Genomic DNA, 23,832 nt, shown 5'->3' on the forward strand with positions numbered 1-23,832 from the left:
GAGGACCGGTGAAAATTATGTTAAAAAAAAAAGATAATAATGTTTAATTATAACTCATAGAATTGTAATCAAACCATATACATTTCAAAAAAAGCCACGTTTATCTGTATAAAAGAAAACCATTGGACTGGGTTTCTTCTGGATCCTCAGAGAAACATGTCTTCAAAATACTCATCAAACTCTTCCTCCCTGAAAGAGAACCAGACACACCAGGTTTGTTTTAGAAAGATTTACAGAAACATTTGTGTTTGCATACACTCCGCATTGGAGTAAAATGCATCATCATGGTAATATACTCACCGTGATTTCTCCTCCACGGTGGGAGCTGGACCTCTCCAGTGGTCTGATTCTGAAGGACCTTCTTTTTCTTCATCTTCGCTCTCTGCATCTGGAAAACACACCACATTAGACTCATAGCAGTATTTTTGCCTGATAAAAGCTTTGTAGTAAAAGAACTAGTGACCATATCATGCTATTTATAAGTTTCCTAATTTAGTGTTGGAGGTCTCCGCCAACAGGTTTACATGCATGAAACCGTTTCATTTTCTTATAATTAGGGTTGGGAATCGTGAGAAATTTTCCGGTTCCGGTTCCGGTTCCGATTCCGCCTAACGATTCCGGTTCCGATTCCGGTTCCATTAAAATTATTAAACAAATAGTGGTAAAGGAAAAAGGCACAATACGCAACTTTAAACAAGCCTTTTTTGTGTTTATTACTTGCTCTCAAATGAATTTACAGGTTCGCAATGTCAAAAAAAAGTCCTGTACTATACATATATTACAGGATTAATCGAGCCATATGGAATTTATGGAGATTAAAATAAACATGTTCAAATTTACACCTCTGAAATTGTCTTATTACATTTTCTCTCTCTGTTTTAGGGATGTTAACCGATGACCGTTTGACCCATGGTTGACCGTATCAACGTTAACTGATCAAAGTTGTCGGTTGTCGGTTAAAAAAAAAAAAGTGATCTCTAAATTAGGCTATTATAGACAGTGGACTAAACGCTACTACAGTTAGCCGTCTCATTATAAAATCTTTTTGTGTGAAGTGAACATATCCCTCGCACTCAATTTTTCACCAATAAACCAATAAAAACATTTGGGGCGAGGTCACAGCGTTTGCGCGCTCACAAGGTTTGCAAAAAGTAAACAGGCTAAAACACTCAAGGTTGTGTGTGTGTGTGTGTGTGTGTGTGTGTGTGTGTGTGTGTGTGTGTGTGTGTGTGTGTGTGTGTGTGTGTGTGTGTGTGTGTGTGTGTGTGTGTGTGTGTGTGTGTGTGTGTGTGTGTGTGTGTGTGTGTGTGTGTGTGTGTGTGTGTGTGTGTGTGTGTGTGTGTGTGTGTGTGTGTGTGTGTGTGTGTGTGTGTGTGTGTGTGTGTGTGTGTGTGTGTGTGTGTGTGTGTGTGTGTGTGTGTGTGTGTGTGTGTGTGTGTGTGTGTGTGTGTGTGTGTGTGTGTGTGTGTGTGTGTGTGTGTGTGTGTGTGTGTGTGTGTGTGTGTGTGTGTGTGTGTGTGTGTGTGTGTGTGTGTGTGTGTGTGTGTGTGTGTGTGTGTGTGTGTGTGTGTGTGTGTGTGTGTGTGTGTGTGTGTGTGTGTGTGTGTGTGTGTGTGTGTGTGTGTGTGTGTGTGTGTGTGTGTGTGTGTGTGTGTGTGTGTGTGTGTGTGTGTGTGTGTGTGTGTGTGTGTGTGTGTGTGTGTGTGTGTGTGTGTGTGTGTGTGTGTGTGTGTGTGTGTGTGTGTGTGTGTGTGTGTGTGTGTGTGTGTGTGTGTGTGTGTGTGTGTGTGTGTGTGTGTGTGTGTGTGTGTGTGTGTGTGTGTGTGTGTGTGTGTGTGTGTGTGTGTGTGTGTGTGTGTGTGTGTGTGTGTGTGTGTGTGTGTGTGTGTGTGTGTGTGTGTGTGTGTGTGTGTGTGTGTGTGTGTGTGTGTGTGTGTGTGTGTGTGTGTGTGTGTGTGTGTGTGTGTGTGTGTGTGTGTGTGTGTGTGTGTGTGTGTGTGTGTGTGTGTGTGTGTGTGTGTGTGTGTGTGTGTGTGTGTGTGTGTGTGTGTGTGTGTGTGTGTGTGTGTGTGTGTGTGTGTGTGTGTGTGTGTGTGTGTGTGTGTGTGTGTGTGTGTGTGTGTGTGTGTGTGTGTGTGTGTGTGTGTGTGTGTGTGTGTGTGTGTGTGTGTGTGTGTGTGTGTGTGTGTGTGTGTGTGTGTGTGTGTGTGTGTGTGTGTGTGTGTGTGTGTGTGTGTGTGTGTGTGTGTGTGTGTGTGTGTGTGTGTGTGTGTGTGTGTGTGTGTGTGTGTGTGTGTGTGTGTGTGTGTGTGTGTGTGTGTGTGTGTGTGTGTGTGTGTGTGTGTGTGTGTGTGTGTGTGTGTGTGTGTGTGTGTGTGTGTGTGTGTGTGTGTGTGTGTGTGTGTGTGTGTGTGTGTGTGTGTGTGTGTGTGTGTGTGTGTGTGTGTGTGTGTGTGTGTGTGTGTGTGTGTGTGTGTGTGTGTGTGTGTGTGTGTGTGTGTGTGTGTGTGTGTGTGTGTGTGTGTGTGTGTGTGTGTGTGTGTGTGTGTGTGTGTGTGTGTGTGTGTGTGTGTGTGTGTGTGTGTGTGTGTGTGTGTGTGTGTGTGTGTGTGTGTGTGTGTGTGTGTGTGTGTGTGTGTGTGTGTGTGTGTGTGTGTGTGTGTGTGTGTGTGTGTGTGTGTGTGTGTGTGTGTGTGTGTGTGTGTGTGTGTGTGTGTGTGTGTGTGTGTGTGTGTGTGTGTGTGTGTGTGTGTGTGTGTGTGTGTGTGTGTGTGTGTGTGTGTGTGTGTGTGTGTGTGTGTGTGTGTGTGTGTGTGTGTGTGTGTGTGTGTGTGTGTGTGTGTGTGTGTGTGTGTGTGTGTGTGTGTGTGTGTGTGTGTGTGGCTCGCGGATATGCTCCCAGCGCTTCGCACACACATTGCTCCAGAACCGTTTTCGGAACCGACACTCAGGAATTTCGCGCGGTTCCGGTATTTTTCAAAAATCAGTATCGGTTCTGCATAAGAACCGGTTCTCGGTTCCCAACCCTAATTATATTATAAAATATTATAACCACCAGAACTTCCTGTTCCTGTAAATGGTCTCGAAGTCCGAACCACACAATTTTTTTTCACAATGTAACGTTAAATGAAAACATTGCTCATCCGTCAGATTGTCCTACCAGGGCGTACTGCGCATGCGCACATTAATATTTAATATAGATATTGTTATATTTACATAGTTTTAAAGGTAGGGGTAGGTATGGATATTAACCTCTTACACTCAGGGATTTCCTTTTCTGGGATTTCCGCCTGGATTTTGCCTACCCAAATTGAAAAGCTTCCCATACACAGTGGTCTAAATTCAAAATGTCGGTGCCATTTTACAGGAAACCCTTTGAAGTTACACAAAACACAGCTAAAAGTCATAAACATGTAAGTATATGTTGTCTAAGCTGTAATAACCCCCCCCCCAAAAAAGTAGGCGTTTTTTTATTTTTATAAATTATATTAAAATTATAATTTATAGATAAATAAATCTATAAGGGCAGCAGTGGCTCAGTGGTTCATGTAGGTTGTCTACAAACCAGAAGGTTGGTGGTTCAATCCCCGGTTCCACCTGACCAAGTGTCGAAGTGTCCATTAGCAAGACACCTAACCCCAGCTGCTCCCAACGAGCTGGATGGCGCCTTACATGGCTGACATCGCCGTCGGTGTATGAATGGGTGGATGTGAGGCAAAAATGTAAAGCGCTTTGGATAAAAGCGCTATATAAATGCAGTCCATTTAAATTCATTTTTTGAAAGTGTGTAACTCAGGCCCTGTGGCCCAGGTTCCTGCAGACAGTTTGGGCTATTTCCACTAAATTCAAGAAAATAGTGGAAAAAATAAGTTTGCCTGTGTCATGTTGTATGCCAGATTTACGCAAATGGGTCTGGACATGACCCATAGACAGTAAAAGAAATGGACAGAACTATCCCATTGACTTCAACGGCGGAAAGTGAGGTCAGTAAAGGAGCACTCACTTCCTGATGGCTGAGCCAACTGCGCAGGCTCAGACTGAGCTTGAGGACGTAGATGTGACGCGAGCCTCCAGTCTGACAGTTGTAGGTCTTCTGGTAGTTGTGGAAAGTGAAATGTGAATCACGTTGTTTAAATATTTTCTCCCGTTGCTTTTGGCTCACTATCGGCTTCTCCCCATTCTTCCCCCTTGACTTTATCAGACTTTATGTCTCCACGTCCCCCCGACTGTCTCATAGACAGTAAAGATTGCCTGCGAGCGTCTCCTCAGGTCTATGTGGTAATTTCTCTACTGTGCGACAGAGTCGCGTTGGTTATGACGCAATCGTTAGCCTATTTTTACAAAAACAGCTTCTGCGGGGCGATAGTGTAAGATACAAGGTAATGGAGCCTTTTATGCATTGTCGTGTTTCTTTAGAAATAAACAATAGACAAATGGAGTCTTTAAACGCCTCAGATGTAAAGTTATTCACTGTCAAAGTGACTCAAAAATGAATGGGATTCAATAGGATGCTAACAGCAGGTGATGGCTTGGTTAGCAATGGGACCACCCTATGGGTGGAACGCATTCCGAGCGCTAGATTACCCCCTTGGAATGACCCCCCCTTTTTACCCCCTCCCCTTACCCTGCTACCCCCCTCCACTACCCCCTCCCATCACCATATACAGTGATATAAATTCAATATCCCAGTGTCATTAAATTAATTATATATTCGGGAAACAGCCCAAACTGTCTGCAGGTTCCTAGAGCACACAGGGCAGAGTTACACATTTTCAAAAATGAATTTATATAAAAAAATCAAAAAGCGTCTAGTTTTTTTGGGGGGGTTATAACAGCTTACACAACATATACTTACATGTTTATCACTTTTAGCAGTGTTTTATGTAACCTTAAAGGGTTTCCTGTAAAATAACACCAACATTTTGAACCTAGACCACTGTATGTTTGTATGGGAGGCTTTTCAAAATCCAGACGGAAATGGCAACAGAGTAATTTAGTGTAAATACATTACTTTGTCCAAAAGAAATGCCAAAGTGATGCATATCTCCAGAAAGTAGAGACTCTAAGCTTTCAAATGGTACCAAATATGACATAGCTTATCCACAGACATTTAAAATTAAAAGTATATACATGACGATGTCATTCCGGACCCTGTACAGGGTCCACGGAGTTTGGTTAATAAAGCCTCAAATCACATGAATATGATGCTGGTAGCAAAATCTGACAAGGAAAGGACAAATCGACAGAACACCAGACCGAGACCTCTTTTTGTCTGACCAAATTTCGTTTGGTCTGGGCCGTGGTCCGGGGGAGGTTTCACACTTGTAATTTTGATTTGGATCAAAAATCCTGACCAAACAAGGTAGGTATGAAAGAGCCCTTGTGAAAACAACACGGACCAAAGACATGCAAACGAATAAAAAAACTGGAAATTATATTACAAGATGTGACCCTAAAAAGTACATAATGCTCAAGCATCCCTGTTTTTCCCCCGTCATAGTCATGATGTTGCGTCTGCTCACAGCAGATTTCTGTGTGTGTGTGGGATGGAGGGATTCCTGTTGCTGTTTTGACACATTTACACATTTTATAAGCTCTTCACGAGTTCTCAGCTGGACAAAATATCATCATATACAGGCTACGCACATACAATGAGTGCATTTAGCCCAGCACACAGCATTATTTTGGATGTTCAGTAAGTTCCGTCACAAAATATAATAAAAGTCGACCAATCAGGTTGAGAACATATCCCTGTGCCTTTATCTTCAGTTTTACAGTGCCAATGTAAATGCTAAGCAGATCAGCACTAAATGTTTTTTTAAGTTCAGACCAAGCGAAAAGAACAACAAGTGTGAACACAACCTTAGAGGTCTGAACATATTTATTAGGGTGTACTGAGAACATTCTCTGCCTGAGGTGACTACATGAGGGCCATTCGTCATTGTTGGAAGAAAGAGGGGGGAAAGAGTAGTGCATACCTTTATCTGAATCCTGAGACTCCTCTGAACTTGAAGATGAGTATTCTGTACAGGAAAATGGTTTTATGTTATGAATTTATACCAAGAGTTCATTTGGGAGCAAGGAAAATGAGTTGGCACATGGCCTAATCTGCCTAATCTGCTTTAAGAAAGGCACTCTTTTAAAGTCAAAATACTAAATCAAAGTAATAAGTTGTAACACTATAAAATAAGTATGCTATGCAGAAATAAAGTACGGTACTTACAAATCATTTGCATACTACTAGTCTACAGTTATTATACTGCAGTCTATACATTGTTAATATATTAACATATGTTAATATATATTAATAAACTGTAAACAAATAGTGAGTTCTTTATTCATCGTTACTGTAATTAACACATTATTATTATTGTTTAGCTCATAAGTAAAATTTGATCATGTTTTTGTTTTGTTAACACCTTATTAACCATAAACAATGAATATTAATGTCCAATAAAGGTTTAAAGCACTTAGTGGCATTTTCCATGTGTGACCTAATCTAAAGTGCACTTAATATTTACACATAATAACCAATTAACAATTCCTTTACTATAAGCTATTAGACAAAAATAGTGTTAATTACAGTGAAAAGGAATGAAGAACTCACTATTTATACATAGTCTATTAATATATTGAAATTGTAGAGACTACAATATAAAAACTATAAATAAACTATAAACTAGTAGTTTGTAAGTACTTATCTAAGTACTGCAAGTACTTTATTATTGCATACTGCATACAAAATACCTCAAAGTTAAGCACAGACATGCAGTGGAATGCTGTTCAAACAAGCCACATCTTGGAAATGTTTGGAGGTTTGATTTGTAATGAAAATGTGCTTGCCTTTGCGCCTCTTTTTGTGTTTGCGCTTGTCTTTGCTCTTGTGCTTTCTGGAGTGGGGTGATTTGGATTTCTTTGAGAGTGACTTGTCCACGTTCTCTTTCGATCGCCGTCTCTTCTTCCCTGTTACTTCTTTTCTCCTGGAACAGAGTTTAAGTGTCTCCAGTCAGTCTAAGGCTATTTGAACTGTCAATTGTGTTTGTATTGGTTGAATCTACTTACTTGTGATGATAATTAAGCTTGAAGGAACACTCTGGACACAGACCTTGAAAATAATGTGAGGATACATCAATATTTATTCAAAATTAATATAAATTCAAGATTTAACAGTTAGTGCAACATTAAAGTGTTGGTTAATGTTGGTTGGGGGGAAAACAAGCAGAGTAAACTATTTACAGTGCGGTCTAATTATTTTCAAATTTTCTCAGTTTTTAGCGTAGATCTGAACTAAAATGCTTATAATTCATAAATACTTTGGAATAAAGACCTAAAGCAGATTATTGCATCATTGCAAGTGTAAGCAGCTTTTTAAAAAAAGGTTTAAGAAGTTTACTTTTACAGTAATGCAAATGTACAGAACTGAATATTTTTTTCTTTTATCTAAAGTATATATTTTGCTAAATAATTTGGACTATAAAATCACTTTTTAAAAAGTGTTTAAGCTTTCCAATAATACTTAATTTATGATTATTACTAAAATATGGGGAAAAAAGTAAATAAAGGTCTACTACTGGGACTCTGACAGTTAACAGGCTATATTATAAAATATATTATAGGGTACACCAGGGTAAAAGGCACCTTTAATTTTATTCCCCTCTAAACCTCTAGATGGCACAAAAACTTGCCGTAACATTTCCCAAAACATCCGCTTTTCATGAAGCCCGTGGAAATTTGTCTGATCTTTAACGCAATCACACAAAGTTTATTCTATGGTAATGTGATCTAACATAAAATGCACTTAAAATGTTGAAGATTTAAGTAGCAACTGAGAATTGCTAAAATTATTCAATATATTTTATATTAATGTTTTTAAGTGTTGTTAATTTTGTAATTAAAGCAACAGTTTTTCAATAACGGAAGAATATGTAAAAGTATCGTATTTGGGGCTAAAGGCACAATAATTAACATGATAAATATCTGGCTGACTTTTCCATTTGTTGACATCACATGATTAGATTCAGTTGAGAAATATTAATATTAAGTTGGTCTCCACCTTAGAGATAATCACCTTATATATATATATATAATGAAACCATCATATTTATATAAAAAAATATAATTTTATTCATATCATATGATAAAATATATACTGTTACAACTTTGAATATATATCTAATTATTATGGGATCTCTTTCAATGCGTTAAGAATCTTTATTTTTTTAAATAACTGTAATTAACATTTAAATGACAGTATATTTATTGAACAAAAATTAATACTTGTATTTATCAAAATAAACAGAAAATAGTGCAAACATTGATAATGTGATTGTTTTGAATGTGCCTTTTGCCTCATACCGGTGAACCTTTTGTTTTACCCTGTATGTGGGTAAAGTCCACCCTTGCCACTGCATACATTTAAGATTTTTAAACAAAATAATAAATTTTTATAATTTATTTTCACACAAATACGCGATGGGAGTAGTTTCTTAAGGTGTGCCTTTAGCCCCATACTCCAAGCATACCAGTTTTAGTAAAAGTTAACTGATAATGCAGTTCACAACAGAGTTCAAGTAAACAAACTTTTTTTTTTTTTTACTGGTACCAAATTAATGTTTATTTTTATATTTCTTATGCTTGTTAGGCCATCATTGATCTTTTAATTTTTTTCAGAACACTAAACCCTTTTTCCAGGTTTAAATTGTAACCTCAGACATTTGGAGCCCAATTTAGTAAACTAAATTTAAGGCATTTTAATGGAATGTAGACAGTTTAGGTAATGTAGTGTTCAACAATAAACATGCTACATTAAAGGGTTAGTTCACCCAAAAATGAAATTGATGTCATTAATGACTCACCCTAATGTCGTTCCTCACCCGTAAGACCTCCGTTCATCTTCAGAACACGGTTTAAGATATTTTATATTTAGTCAGAGAGCGTATGCAAGTGTATGCACACTATACTGTCCATGTCCAGAAAGGGAATAAAAACATCATCAAAGTAGTCCATATGAGACATCAGTTAGTTCATTAGAATCTCTTGAAACATTGAAAATACATTTTGGTCCAAAAATAACAAAAACTACTATTCAGCATTGTCTTCTCTTCCGGGTTTGTTTTTGATCCTCAAAACAAGATTCAAACGGTTATGAATCAGTGAATCAATTCATGATTCGGATCGCCAATCTCACGTGATTTCAGCAGTTTGACATGCAATCCGAATCATGAATCAATCCGCTGATTCATGCCTGTTTGAATCTTTATTTGAGGACTGAAAACAAACCAGGAAGAGAAGACAATGCTCAATAAAGTCGTAGTTTTTGTTATTTTTTGACCAAAATGTATTTTTGATGCTTTAATAGATTCTAATTAACTAACTGATGTCACATATGGACTACTTTGATGATGTCTGAGGGCAGCAGTGGCTCAGTGGTTCATGTAGGTTGTCTACAAACTGAAAGGTTGGTGGTTCAATCCCCAGTTCCACCTGACCAAGTGTCGAAGTGCAAGTCCATGAGCAAGACACCTAACCCCAGCTGCTCCCGACGAGCTGGATGGTGCCTTACATGGCTGACATCGCCGTCGGTGTATGAATGGGTGAATGTGAGGCAAAATGTAAAGCGCTTTGGATGGCCATAGGGTCTGTTAAAAGCGCTATATAAATGCAGTCCATTTACCATGATTTTTTTATTACCTTTCTGGACATGGACAGTATAGTGTGCATACACTTTCATGAAGGAACAGAATAGCTCCCTGACTAAATATAGAATATCTTAAACTGTGTTCTGAAGATGAACGGAGGTCTTACGGGGTGTGGAACGACATTAGGGGGAGTCATTAATTACATACATTTAATTTTTGGGTGAACTAACTAACCCTTTAAGAGTAAAAACTAGGCACTCTCACAAATACAAATACAGACTGGGCTTCCCTAAATCCAGGATAATTAGATTAGCTCTACCCCTGTGTCCTGTGAGCGGAGGGGATTACAGCATGTAAGGTTTAGATGGCCACATGGTTGGTGCAGCTCTGGCACTCACGCAGTTTCAGCAGGGCGTTCCTCTTCTCCCCTTGCTCCACATAGGCAAAATTCACTTCCCAGCTCTTCAGGCCCTCCTTACTCTCACAGCGCTTGTTACCGCAAAAGAACTGGCCTGTGTAAATCAGAATATATACATCCACATGTAAGTTGCATCAAAAAATACATGACCGATAGAAAACTGTAGCTCATGATAAAGCATACTTTTACTGTATCATTTTTATTACAAATTTCAAACATTGTCACATCAGAAGTGACAGTTGTTGCATCGAGCCGCTCCGCAGAAGCTTGAGGCTATCTACACTGGAATCAACCATTGCATTGGAAATCACATATTGTGTGAATTGTTACCACAATTAAATTTGAACTTACTTCGCACCTTACAAAGTATGTTCTATATATATGAATTTGGGAAGTATGAATCAGGAGTATGGCAGCTACCAACTTTGAAATGCCTCTCGGGCATGCAAGTACAGCTCCTATCTCTTTAAATGGGGAAATATCAAGTTCTGCAAATCTGGCAAGCTAACAATTAAATTTTGATAATTGAAATCAGCAATGAAATCTGAGCAACCTTCTCATACATTTTGGGAAAGTTCTCAAATGGCAGCTGCAGTGACGCAATGACTTACTAATTATTTTTTCTTTGTATCAGAAGTACACAAGGATTGGAACGAGACATTAGTTTACTATTGGGAATTGTTTGTGTGTGTGTGCGTGTGTACATTAAAATCACTGGTTCTATCTGCTTTTGTTGCGCCATGTCTGGTGTAGACACGGTGTAAGACTCCTAAATTATCAACATGATCAAAACATGTAGCACACAATGTACTACATCTTCTGTCGTCAGATTTAAAGTTGATGCTTTTTAAAAAAAAGTAAAAGCCTTTTAGTATAATTCTAAAATGTGAAAGTAAGTGCACAACAAGTCAAGCTGAGAACAGGCTTTAACTGCTGCGTGTGATTTGACTGACATGACCGTGGCCGTAGCTGGGGTATTGCATTTCCCTCGGTTTTAATTGTGCTTTTTGTTGGATGCAAGCCCGCCCTGGTTAAAATCTCGGGCCCCTAGAATCGTCACCATCTTTCACCCCGCTAGTAGTGACAGCCCTGGCTGTTACTAACAGAAAACAGCTAGTGAGACAGACAGAGCAAAAGCCACTCTCCTCCCATGACCTTGGCTTGGCATTTCACCTCAGATATCAGCGGGCTGACGTTAGCTCCAGTAGGCTTACAAGGGGATCCTCCAGATTGGAGCTGAGGTAAAAGTGCGTCATCAGGGAATTTTTCTGCCAGGCGTCCCACACCTCTGAGAGTGTGCCGTCTGGATTGGTTTTGGCCAAACGCCACAAGCCTGACCACACTTCTGTTTGGAAGTGAATTGCTTAAAGTTTACAACGCTCTTGTTCCTAAGATTAATATTATTGGGTCTTCCAGGTATGTTCTGTATGGAAAAGCCTCTCTTTGAATGAGTTTCTTAGAAAATGTTTTTGCAGTAGCTTGTTAGGAAAGAAAAACTCTTGTCCTGTAAGAGACCCCGCTAAAACAGGAAGTGGTTTTGCAATTGCCAGAATTTTCATACAATTTTGTGTCCAATTTGCACTGTGAAAAAGCAATATGCATTGGCTGTGTTTTGAAGGATTATGTCATGTTGTAACTTTGAGAAAAGCTTGAGCTTTGACGTGGCTGGCAGCTTTGACGTCACGGCAGAGAGAGTGACTGAGGTATCATCCTCACGTGTCTCAAACGTATGACTTTGAGTGGGAAAAAATCTGTCAAAAGGAAGAGATCTTCCTACAGGTCTAAAATGCACCACTTATGGAAGCTTGTTTCTGCCACAGAATAAAAACTAAAAAGGAAATAGACACTTTTTTATCTCACAATACTGACTATTTTTAAGTTTATTTAGTCAGTACATTTGTTGGTCTTAATTTTGAGATAGACGCTAAGATATCCACTTGCAATTGCGAGAAAAAGATTGCAATTACCCTTTTTATTTGTGAGGTCATATCTCACAATTCTGACTTTTTATCTCGCAGTTCTATCTCACACTCACTTTTCAAATCCCAGTAGATCAGCAGCTTCTTGAATACTCATGCCAGCCCGCCTGTTACCAACAACCATACAACATTTAAAGTCACTTAAATCATCTTTCTTCCCCATTCTGATACTCAGAACTTCAGCAGATCGTCTTGACCATTACTACATGCCAATACGCGGAGTTGCTGCCACGTGATTGGCTGTTTAGATATTTGTGTTAATGAGCAGTTCAACAGGTGTATAAAGTAAAGTGGCCAGTGAGTGTAGATTATTTAAAATAAATTTTTTAAATGTTACTCACAATAATGTGTGTACCGAAGACTAATATGATATTTCATGTGGACCCTGCTAATTATGCAAGGTATCTAAGATATACTAACTTGTTTATTATTCACACACAAAAAACCCTCCTGAAATAGTACTGCACATGTAAGGCAAACTTTACAATAAGCAGACATTTTATACCTTCTAAAGTTTTTACAAAAACAGCATGAGGTCATTTTTTTGTATGTCCAATAATAGGAATTTAAATAAAACAATGTTGTTGTTTTTTATTGGCTCCTTTTAGGGTTAAAAAATAAAAGGGTTAATGTGATTCCCAATAAGCCCATCTCTCTGATGACGTACATGCGACACCGACCTCTGCAACTAAGTTCGCGTGAGCAGCACTGAAGCTGTTAAAGCCAGTGAAGCTGACAAACAGCGTCTTTGGAGAAATGACAAAACGCATCAGGGTTAGTCCTCATTAAGAGAGTCTCAGGGATGCCCTCATTATGTTAAACTGTGAAATAATGCCCAGCAGATGGGAACTCCTCATGACGAACTCCTAAAGGGACCTGTTAGAAAGTCCCACAGCACCAGAGAAGAGCAGTTGGCAGGGCTGTTAACGAAATGTGCATTGACCAATATGATTTTCATATTCTCTAAAGAAAACGTGAGTAGGAGTTTACCAATACAAAACCTGATGCAAGGATGTAGTGGGTGCTTGTTAAGGTGACAAACACTCCTCATTAAGCTGCACGATTTGAAGTCATGTCCATAACCAAATTGTGTGGGACGAGTTACATTCCCAAGTGTAATGTTATGTAAGCAATAGTAATAATAACTACTGATAGTTCAGTACAACTTTTTTACTCTGTCTGCAGACAAAGTTGCTTGTTTTTAGACTTTACATAAACTAATGGTAGTGGTAGTATATTAAAAACAATTAATCATTTTAAATAACAATAATTAAAGGATTTCCCACTTCTTTTTTTGCCATTTCCACCTGATAAAATATTTTAGCAGGGCATATCTAGAACATTTAATAGTTTTATTAATTTAACTGGAACATTGCAGGTCTAAAAAAAAAACTTTTTAAATTGCATTATAGTTTTGTAAAATTGTAGAAACCTGAATCTTAAATTAAAGTTGTTGAGGTACTGAATTAAAAATAAGAAAGGAAATAAATATATTTAAGCTGATCTTAAAATTATTTAAAATAAGACTAAATGTTTTTTTAAGATCAGCTTAAATATATTTATTTCCTTTCTTATTTTTAATTCAGTACCTCAACAACTTTAATTTAAGATTCAGGTTCTACAATTTTACAAAACTATAATGCAATTTAAAAAGTTTTTTTTTTTTTTTTAGACCTGCAACGTTCCAGTTAAATTAATAAAACTATTAAATGTTCTAGATATGCCCTGCTAAAATATTTTATCAGGTGAAAATTGCTGAGAAATGATATTTGTGAGTACATAATAAATAATAACCAGGGACTCAAGACACACTAGGGGGCCTAACATGGCTTAAAATTATTTAAAATAAGACTAAATGTTTTTTAAGCCATGTTAGGCCCCCTAGTGTGTCTTGAGTCCCTGGTTATTATTTATTATGTACTCACAAATATCATTTCTCAGCAATTTTCACCTGATCAAATATTTTGGAGCTCGACATTAATTTCAATGGCACTCACTAAAAAATGATTTGTTGGCTCAACAACAACAACAAAAAATAACGCAAACGTTTGCATCAGTTTTTTTGAGTTATGACAACTTCAAATGAAATGATGTTCAACCCACAAAATACAAAATACTAACTGAGTTAGAGGAACCTAATAATTTGTAACAAACACATTTTTATGTTGACTACTCAAAAAAACTCAGTTGCTCCAACTACCTGATTTGTAGTTGACCTATTTCAGTTCAAATCCACAGCTATCAGAGCACATGCTAAATGTAATTTATTTACCATGTATGTTTAAAGAATAAGTAAGATATTACTTGTCACTAGCATTAGCCCATTCATTGCTATAGTGTTTACCTTTATGCATCTACTCTTCAGCACAATGGTATAAAACTTGACACTTCAACATTACAAAAACTTTTACATTTTAAATATGACAGAATTAAACAATAATGAATGGAAATTCATTATTCAATAATGCTGGAAACTAGAAATCCACTGCCCAATTTCTTGCTGGTAAACTCTTCATTATCAGGGCAAAATGTCCCCATACAGATGGCAATATCCAAAATCCTAGTCCTTGTGGGGGCATTTTTGGGATAATCACAGGATAGAACTAACAGTTTGTACAGTTTAGAAAACAAATCTATAATTTTACATTTTTAATGCTAAAAATGGACAAGGTCAATGTATATAGCAGATTTACAACAGCCACTCGACTCACCAAAGTGCTTTACAAAAAAGCCAGATAAAAGTCCAAAAAACAAACAAAAAAAACAACAACAAAAACAAAGGAACTTGTTGAAGCTACCTTCCTAAGTGTGATCGATTATGGGGATAATCATATTATACATGCATGCAGCCTCCTCCATTCTAAGAAGTCTTGATTCAGTCGACCACGCTTCTTTACGCTTTATTACAAATGCAAAATCCCTTACTCATCATTGCATTCTTTATGAGATAGTTGATCGGACATCACTAACTATACGAAGAAAACCGCATTAGGTACATTTTTATTTATAAAGCAATGCTAGGTAAACTTCCAGCGTAACTTTGTACTTTTCTTTGTGTTAGTTCTGACAGTTACCAGTTGCGCTCTTCAAAGTGTTTACTTTTAAATGTACCAAAGTGTAATGTGTCTATCTGTGATTTTAAAGGCATCATAAAGAAAGTGGTAATGAAGGCATGTGATTGTTTTTGTTTGTATTACTATTTATTTTTCTTTTGTACTTGTTGTATTTTATTATGTTGTCAAACTGTATGGCTACTACCATGGCCAGGTCTCTCTTGTAGAAGAGATGTTAATCTCAATGAGGCTTCCTGGTAAAATAAAGGTAAATAAATAAATACAGTATAAAAACTGTGTCCCCTTAAAACATGGAAATCAGGTGTGTGTGTGTGTGTGTGTGTGAGCCTGTTTATGTGGTTTATGAGGACACAAATTTGTATAACTACATGGGTATTACACTGGTATTACGCTATAAATGTGGTTTATGAGGACATATCAAATGTCCTCATAATTCAAATGGCCTTAAAAACTTACTAAATGATGTTTTTTTGAGAAAGTAAAAATGCATAATGTTTCCTGTGATGGGTAGGTTTAGGGGCAGGGGCAGTGTAAGGGGATAGAAAATACGGTTTGTACAGTATAAAAACCATTACGCCTATGGAGAGTCCCTGTAAACCACATAGACCAACATGTGTGTGTGTGTGTGTGTGTGTGTGTGTGTGTGTGTGTGTGTGTGTGTGTGTGTGTGTGTGTGTGTGTGTGTTGTGGTGGTTAAGCTGTGGATCAGGGTGCGAATGATGGCAGATGGTCATTGACAGTCAGAAATAAAGGGCTTTGCTATTTTCTCACACAGAGTGTGACAGAGTGAAACCATTTGATCGGTTGTTTAAAGGCTTCTTCATGCATCTGCCTGTTAGTTTGTGTAATTCTGACGATTGATACACGTACTTCACCCTTGTTTACCTACTAAGATAACATAACCGTGAACCATGAACCAGAGACAACAAAATCATTGATTTCTGTTATGACACAGGCGAACCCTCACAACCTTACAATCAGGTCACTGTCATAGAATATTCTGTATGCTAAACAACAATAATCTGAAATTAAATTACTCTGGAAAGACATTTCAACATTCAATTGAAAGAGCTAATTCATGCAACAAATTCAACATTTACTTTGGAGAAAATCTGCTCAATGAACTAAAAATGTAATCAAATGTGCCTCCATAGCTATTTTAACGGGGGAATAAGGTTATAAGTAAATGAGTGTTTAGCTGTGAATACATGATTTTTTATGTTAGTCAAGCCTTCGCCATCTTATTAGTTTACTTATATGTTGAATAATGTATTTATTATGTAAATTAACCCTGAAACATCTGTTTATCACGGGTTTATCAGCACACTTGGCTGAGATGAGCCGACAAAGCTGCTTTCTCAGTACCAGTGTTATTTTATGCAAGATAAAACCCCATCCCCACCTAGTGGCTGAGGACAGTATTGTTTTAATATTGGTCTGAATCTATTAGACTTTCTTTGTTCATTATGCACCACCAGAATACTTCAAGTACGTGAACATATTAACGCATGTTTTTTACAGACAAGGCTTAAGCTAGTCCCAGACTAAAATGCTTGAGTGATCTGTCTTAACAGAAAGGAACTTGCACTGAGATATTTTAAAATAAGATATTTTAAACAGGAATAGCAGTAGAAAAATGTTTTTGAATTACCTTTTCCAGATACTACTTCATCTTCAATGCGCCACCGAAATCCAAACTATTAAGTAAATACAGACATAAAAGCTGAAAGCACATTAAGATACTCACACATAACATGCTCAGAAAAGTATTTAACATAATAAACATTGAACCCTTTGATAGCATATTTGATAAGTGAATTTCTAATTCACCTCTAAATTATCAGCATGATCAAAACTTTGAAAAAAATCATTTGCACACAATCTACTACTAAATGCCTTCTGTCATCTGATTGAAAGTTCATACTTTTTTTTTTAGCAAATAGAAGTTTTTTTTTAGTATAATTGTATTAATGCCCACCTTCATGTCAGGGTTCACATGTTTGTTTGTTTTTGCTGGGAAATCAATACTGACTTTTATAAAGTAAATGTAAGAACTTTTATATTATAATATTATATTCATTTATAATTAATTTATATTATAATATATTCATTTATAATTAATTTATATTATAATATTATATTCATTTATAATTCATTTATATTATAATATTTATATTAGTAATATTTAAAGATGAACACTTACTGGACTGAAGCAACTTAGGCTTTAGTTGATTATCCATCAATGTATATCTATTTTTAAATAAATTTAAATATTTTTATATTTTAGGGAAAAATCATGTTAAAATGTGAGAACCAAATATCATTTGTTCATCTCTCAATGTATTGTATTATATGTTTTCCTCCCAAATTAAAACCATAGAGCTTTGATAATAAAACTAGCATTTAAATAGCTTGTCATATCTTAAGACATAATTTGGAGACAAATTATATTTATATGCATTTTTTTATTTAAGTATTCTTCTATACTGTTAAAAAAACAAATTAATTACAAGCTATCAGAAAAGCATATTTTTTTTATTTTTGCAACAACTGCACCAATTGGCATATTTTGCCCATATTTTTTCCTCCTCAAGTATGAGCTACATATTCTCACTATATCATACTGAGTCTGGTGTATCAAATATTATATAAAACATAATTCTTTTTACATTTTCTGACAATTATCTGACATATCAGCCTTTACAGGGTTAAAAAAAAAGAAAAGGCAAACCTTATTTTCTTTGTATCTGCTTAGATCAGCGATACAGTACTCCTTGAAGAGCTTATCGTAGTACTTCTTTGCGAGCTCTTGCTCCCTATAAACAATTCAGAAACGTTGTCTTAGGGTGACTATGGAGAGGTCAACAACAGCGTTCAAGATTAAAATGAAATAAATCAAATCGAAATAAGCAGGCATTACCATGTCATATCCTCCTCATCCTCCTCTCTCCACAGAAAACGGTGGTTCTCTTTCACCACATCCAGATCTGTCTTATCTCTAGACCTGCGTATGGAAACACACAGATCCAGCATTTGTAATTTCTGCACTACTTAACTGTATTCATCATATATTTCACATCAGAAAAACTGCACACTTAACATTCATTAGTTTTAATAAGAGTGACAGTGTATAGAAGGCAGAAGTAAATTGCTCACGTGGATCGTTTGAGGTCCTCCTTCGTCCCTCCATAATACAGAATGTAGTCGCTGACAAACTTCTTGTGACGTTCAAACTCACAAAATACTGTTAAGGACTTTTTGTCACGCCAAAGAAAAAAATGATACTTAGTTTACTATGGTCAAATTTTCAGAAAAATACACTTTCAGCACTCAGGTTGGGTTAGTTCACACAAAACTGAAAATTCTCTCATTAATTTCTCACCCTCATGTCATTTCAAAACCCGTAAGACCTTAGTTCATCTTCAGAACACCAATGAAGATATTTATCCGAGAGCTCTCTGACCCCTCCATAGACAGCCATGTAATTAACACTTTCACGGTCCAGAAAGATATAAAGACTTTGTTAAAATAGCCCATGAGACTCCAGTGGTTCAACCTTAATGTTATGAAGTGACGAGAATACTTTTTGTGTGCAAAAAAACTAACGAAAATAACAACTTTTTTCAACAATTTCATTCCAGCCTATAAAATTAAGATTGAAGGAGTCACATGGACTATTTTAACGACGTCTTTAATACCTTGAAAGTGTTAATTACATTGCTGTCTATGGAGGGGTCATTTCATCAAAAATATCCTCATTTGTGTTCTGAAGATGAACGAAGGTGTTACGGGTTTGAAACGACATGAGGAATTCATGACAGAATTATCATTTTTGGGTGAACTAACCCTTTAAGGCTCCTTCACACCAAGTACGATAACTATAACAATAAAGATATAGTTCTACATATAGTCCACACCACAACTATAATGATAACGGCACAGACAAACAATTTTGTTATTTGACATACCAATGTCTAAAACATTGACAGCCAATCAGAATCGAGAGCTCAAGCATTTAAAGCAGCAGATGACAAACCTGCAGTGTGTTTATAATTATCATTTTCACACCCAGCGTCACGTTGTTTAAACAGCAAATGCACTCACGCCCATTTGTTGGCCCATGGGCGTGCTGGTCTGAAAATTAAGTGTATTCAGGCGCATAGTTGGCGTGTTGCTATTTTGAGGAACTGAAAATGATGGCACCACTTACCAACAAAAACATCAATAATGCAGTTTTTTTAGTTACTTAAAGGGCAAGTTAGTAATGCGTCTATAGGTGGGTGCGCAACACAAGTACACTCTGCTTCTTACACACACACAGGGATGCGTAGCAGCACACAAACATGTTTAAATATTAAAAATAAAAGGATTGCTCTCTCTAGCTTTCAGTCTTTCCGCTCGCATATTCCACCATGTAAATAACAAATCCTCCATGGTGCAACTGGCTTTTAAAGGGAATGGGAGATGAGACTCTGATTGGTTCATTGCATGTTACGCCCAAAATATGCCCGTGACTCATGAAGAGACTAGGTACAACCCTTTTGGATCATGTGCCAGGCACACTTTTTTCGATCATTTAACTAGCAAAAGTGGATTCGGACACACCCTAAGATCACCTGCAAAATGCGATTCAGCCCATGCACTCAGATCGTTAAAACAGGGCCCCATATTGAAATCATAGAATGCAAAATGAGCCACAAAGAAATACAAAGCTTTTCAAAAGCTACAAATCTGCCGCTGTCACTCGATTTTGTTACAAACACCCATTGACAGGATACAGCGTTCATTGATATCAGGTGTTGGCGTCGGTTTCTGGCTTCCTCTCTGTCAGGGAAAAACAAAAAACACCAATGTTTATTTCAGTATACACATGGAGTTTATGGACTTTGCTGTTTTGATGGACGTGAGCAGTACCTGTCCCATTCATGGGCAGCAACATTTTTATGGGCCACCTTGGTGTGTCGACCTTTCTGGAATGGCTTTTGTAACAGCTCATCTTTACCTTTCCTAAAAACAAAAACAGGACCAGAACTTCAATTATTTATACTAATTAACCATATTCTTTCTAATTATATTGATTCTATATTATATTGTATATGTATTTAATTCACCAAGGCAAAAATACAGTACAATATTAGAAATGTATGTATGTATGTATATATGAGAATACATTTTAATTTATTCTAAATGTATTAAAGACACTTTCAAAAACAAAACTTCACACTTCTCACCACCCGTGTGTGTATGTGTGTGTGTGTGTGTGTGTGTGTGTGTGTGTGTGTGTGTGTGTGTGTAACATACAATTTAATGTAGCACGATACTACATGTTCAAAAATATGGTATTATGCCGAAAAATATGATAACCAAAACCATAATTATTTTGTTAGTGATATAAAACAAAACCTCACCTTTTCTCATCATATTTGGACTGCCCTCCATCATCATCACTGAAATCAGAGTCATACCCTCCACCTCCATGGACCTACAACATTATCATAGTACAAAAAAGAGACACGAATTACACAAACCGCATATAATCGGTTACTAACCTGGTATAGAAGCACAACATTTAAACATATTAGTTAATCTGTGAAATGCCAAAATGGTGATTTGTGGCTGGTGACACTAATCAAGTACAGGAGGAAAAGGAAAGATGATCCAGCTGACCACAGCAAAGATCAAAAGTACTTATGCTTGACATTCTGTGTCAGCTGCCATGATGCCACTTCAGCACAGGACAGGAAATACAACACCCAGAGTCAAAGGCCGCAGGGCGCAACATGTGAAGGTCAGTTCTGACACTGGCTTTGTTATTTGCATCATATTTCACACTTGTTTTTATCAGAAACCGGTGAGTCAGTGACAGGAAATCTAGAACAATTGGGTCTTTCATTCTGAAAAATGAGAAAAATGAAAGCACTGAAAGAGATGCAGTGATCAGGACAGGCACTTTACTGTTCCCAAACGGCTATGTGAAAAATCCATAGAATGCAACAAAGAAACATCCTCATTAGCGTTCCAAGAATGACTGGAAAGGAAAATCATTACACAACACTATTTTGATTATGATGAATTATGACTAACAATAATAATAGTAAACATTAAAAAGCATGTGAAAATTATTTTCGTTTTTTTTTTAGTTAGTTAGATTACCTTTTATTTATCCCCTTAGGGAAAGTAAGGTTGCAGCAAGCTCACACAGACATAAATTACAGTCACAATTGACATTCAAAATATCAATAAATAATTTAATAAACTAATTGAATAAATAAGACTTGTCCAGACCAGCAATCAAACAATTGATATCAGAATACACTGAATTAAAAAATGTAATTGTTTGGGGAATAAAATAAGATTTGGACCTGTTTTTCATTCACTGAGGGACACTACCATTGACCGGATGGCAACAGTTCAAAGAATGTCTCTTATCTTTCACAATATTACTAGCTTTTTTCATCGCTCTATCTTTGTATATACTTTCTATACTCTGTAAAGAAATCCCTAGCAATTTACTTGCCAAAATCGGGGTGATCCAATCGAGGTAGTCATTTTATCAGAAACAGATCCTCCTAACTTAACCCGGTGAGTAAATCAGTCACCCACGTTATCAACTGAGATATATTTATAAGCTGATGAGAAGTCCACAAATTAAAATTTAACAAGTCTTTGGTTTTTCTAAGTGAGTGTGCAACAAATGCAGAACAGTTAGGATTGCATCCTCTACCCCCCTAGAGGTTTGGATTATGAGCAGCAGCATATTACAAAAATATGCAGTGACATTTAATACAATTTTATTAATACAATATGTTATTTAATATAGAATTTTTAAGTTAAATTATAATAAAACTGTTAAGAATAGCACCGTTTCAGTGCAACAACAAAGTCCCATCATATATAGATGCAAATATCAAATATGATGTAAAAGACTTTTATGAAACATTGATTTGTTCATCTCTCACTTATGACTGTATTGTATTTTGTATTTACCCCCGAGTTTGAGCTGTATAATCTTAAAACATATTGGGAGATATATAATTTATGATAATTACTGATAGTTATTATGCTAATAAATCATATTTATATGCATTTTATGTAAGAACTGTTATATAATATATTGAATATATATATATATATATATATATATAAAAATAAGTAGGGCTGGACAATTAATCTAATTTGTAATCGTGAACTATAATATCATGCATATTTTTCCTTTTTTTTTTAATTTAAAGAAACCAAAGCAATGTATATTTGACTTTTGAGGCTTAATGCTATAGAAAATCAATAAAAGAGTTTAAGGACGAGTATTTTCAGCTGGTTTATTTTGATATGACAGAATGGCATGCAGATACTTCAAACAATGGTATAAGCTATTCAAAATATAATGCAATGTACGGTAAATTGCGATAATTATTGATTAATAATCGCAAATACAATTTCAAGGGAATAATCGACAATTATGATTTTTGTCATAAACGTGCAGCCATAAAAATAAGCAGTAAGCACTGATTTCAATTAAATGCTATAAGAAATTATTTTACTTTTGGGCCATGTAAATAACATCTGTACCCAATTGCATATTTATGCTCAGTTTTGTCCTGCTATTATATAAGCCACACAAGCATGTTTTTGGGAAACATTATGCAACACAGTCTACGATTCAGTGCTGTCTGGCTATTATTTAATGTGTCAATCTTTACACGATTTATAGCGCAAATGTGTTTTTTTAATCAAGGTAACAAACTACATTTAACACTTACTATTAGTGTTATACAATCAAAATTTTAAAGCATATATGTTCTATAATTAATACAGAGGAAAATAATGTGCCATTGATCATCAATATGCGATTTATGACAAATATAACCTTTACTTTCACGTCACGCATGACAAACTGCCACAACACAACAATGCACGCAAGTTACATAAAATCTTCAAATTGCTGTGTATAACTTGTGACTTATAACTACCTTAACAAGGTCTAGAGCTGTTTTGTCCGTGCCGCTCATCTGTGTTTACATGCTACTGAATCTCAGACGGGCGCGAAATGATGACGTGCGTCTAAACCACGTGGTCAAAACAAAGGTAGACCCGTCTTCCCGTGTGCACAAAGCATGGTTACGTTGTGCTGTATTTGATGGGAGCTATTTAGGCTAATTCCTTTGTCTCAGTCTGTGTGAATAGTTTATTGCAGTGCAGTCTGAATAATGGTTATATTTTAAGAAAATATTTAAAATAAACGATCTAAATGTGGATGTGTATAATAGCCTATAAAAGTTGCTGAACTTGGGTGTGATTTAGTTGTATTGTTCTTTGTTTCAAACAGACTTTATGATTCGCATCATAATTCTCAATTGTGACATCAGAAATCTGTAAAGTTTCAGTGACTGGAAATTGGAGGCGGAATGGGAGCGAAGTGCCATTTTGTCACATGTAGAACAACTGGCCTTTTATTCAGAAAAATGCTAAAAATGAAAGCATTGAAAGAGTGGAAGTGATCAGGACAAGTACTGTACTGTTCCCAAATGGCTATGTGAAAAATAATAATAGTAATGCAACAAAGAAACATCTGAGGTTGGGGCAGGGGGGTATTGATCTATAAATAACAACTATATATATATATATATATATATATATATATATATATATATATATATATATATATATATATATATTTTTTTTTTTTTTTATTATTTTTTTTATTTTTTTTTTATTTTTTTTAA

General features: G+C 36.3%; 1 protein-coding gene across 1 annotated transcript; it reads right to left on the reverse strand.

Annotated features, from left to right (window-relative positions):
- Window positions 1-24: 24 nt before the first annotated feature.
- fra10ac1 (FRA10A associated CGG repeat 1) lies at window positions 25-23,213 on the reverse strand. Its single transcript, XM_067429257.1, has 14 exons — window positions 23,080-23,213; window positions 20,518-20,591; window positions 20,024-20,116; window positions 19,888-19,933; window positions 18,266-18,342; window positions 18,030-18,113; window positions 17,841-17,925; window positions 16,761-16,806; window positions 10,037-10,150; window positions 7,063-7,105; window positions 6,844-6,980; window positions 5,979-6,023; window positions 301-388; window positions 25-189 (listed from the first exon to the last, which is right to left on the reverse strand). The coding sequence occupies exons 1-14, from the start codon at window positions 23,116-23,118 to the stop codon at window positions 147-149; spliced, it is 1,014 nt and encodes a 337-aa protein (XP_067285358.1). The 5' UTR covers window positions 23,119-23,213; the 3' UTR covers window positions 25-146.
- Window positions 23,214-23,832: the final 619 nt, after the last annotated feature.

The sequence above is a fragment of the Pseudorasbora parva genome, chromosome 21 (genome assembly GCF_024679245.1).
Source record: "Pseudorasbora parva isolate DD20220531a chromosome 21, ASM2467924v1, whole genome shotgun sequence".
NCBI classification, from domain to species: domain Eukaryota; kingdom Metazoa; phylum Chordata; class Actinopteri; order Cypriniformes; family Gobionidae; genus Pseudorasbora; species Pseudorasbora parva.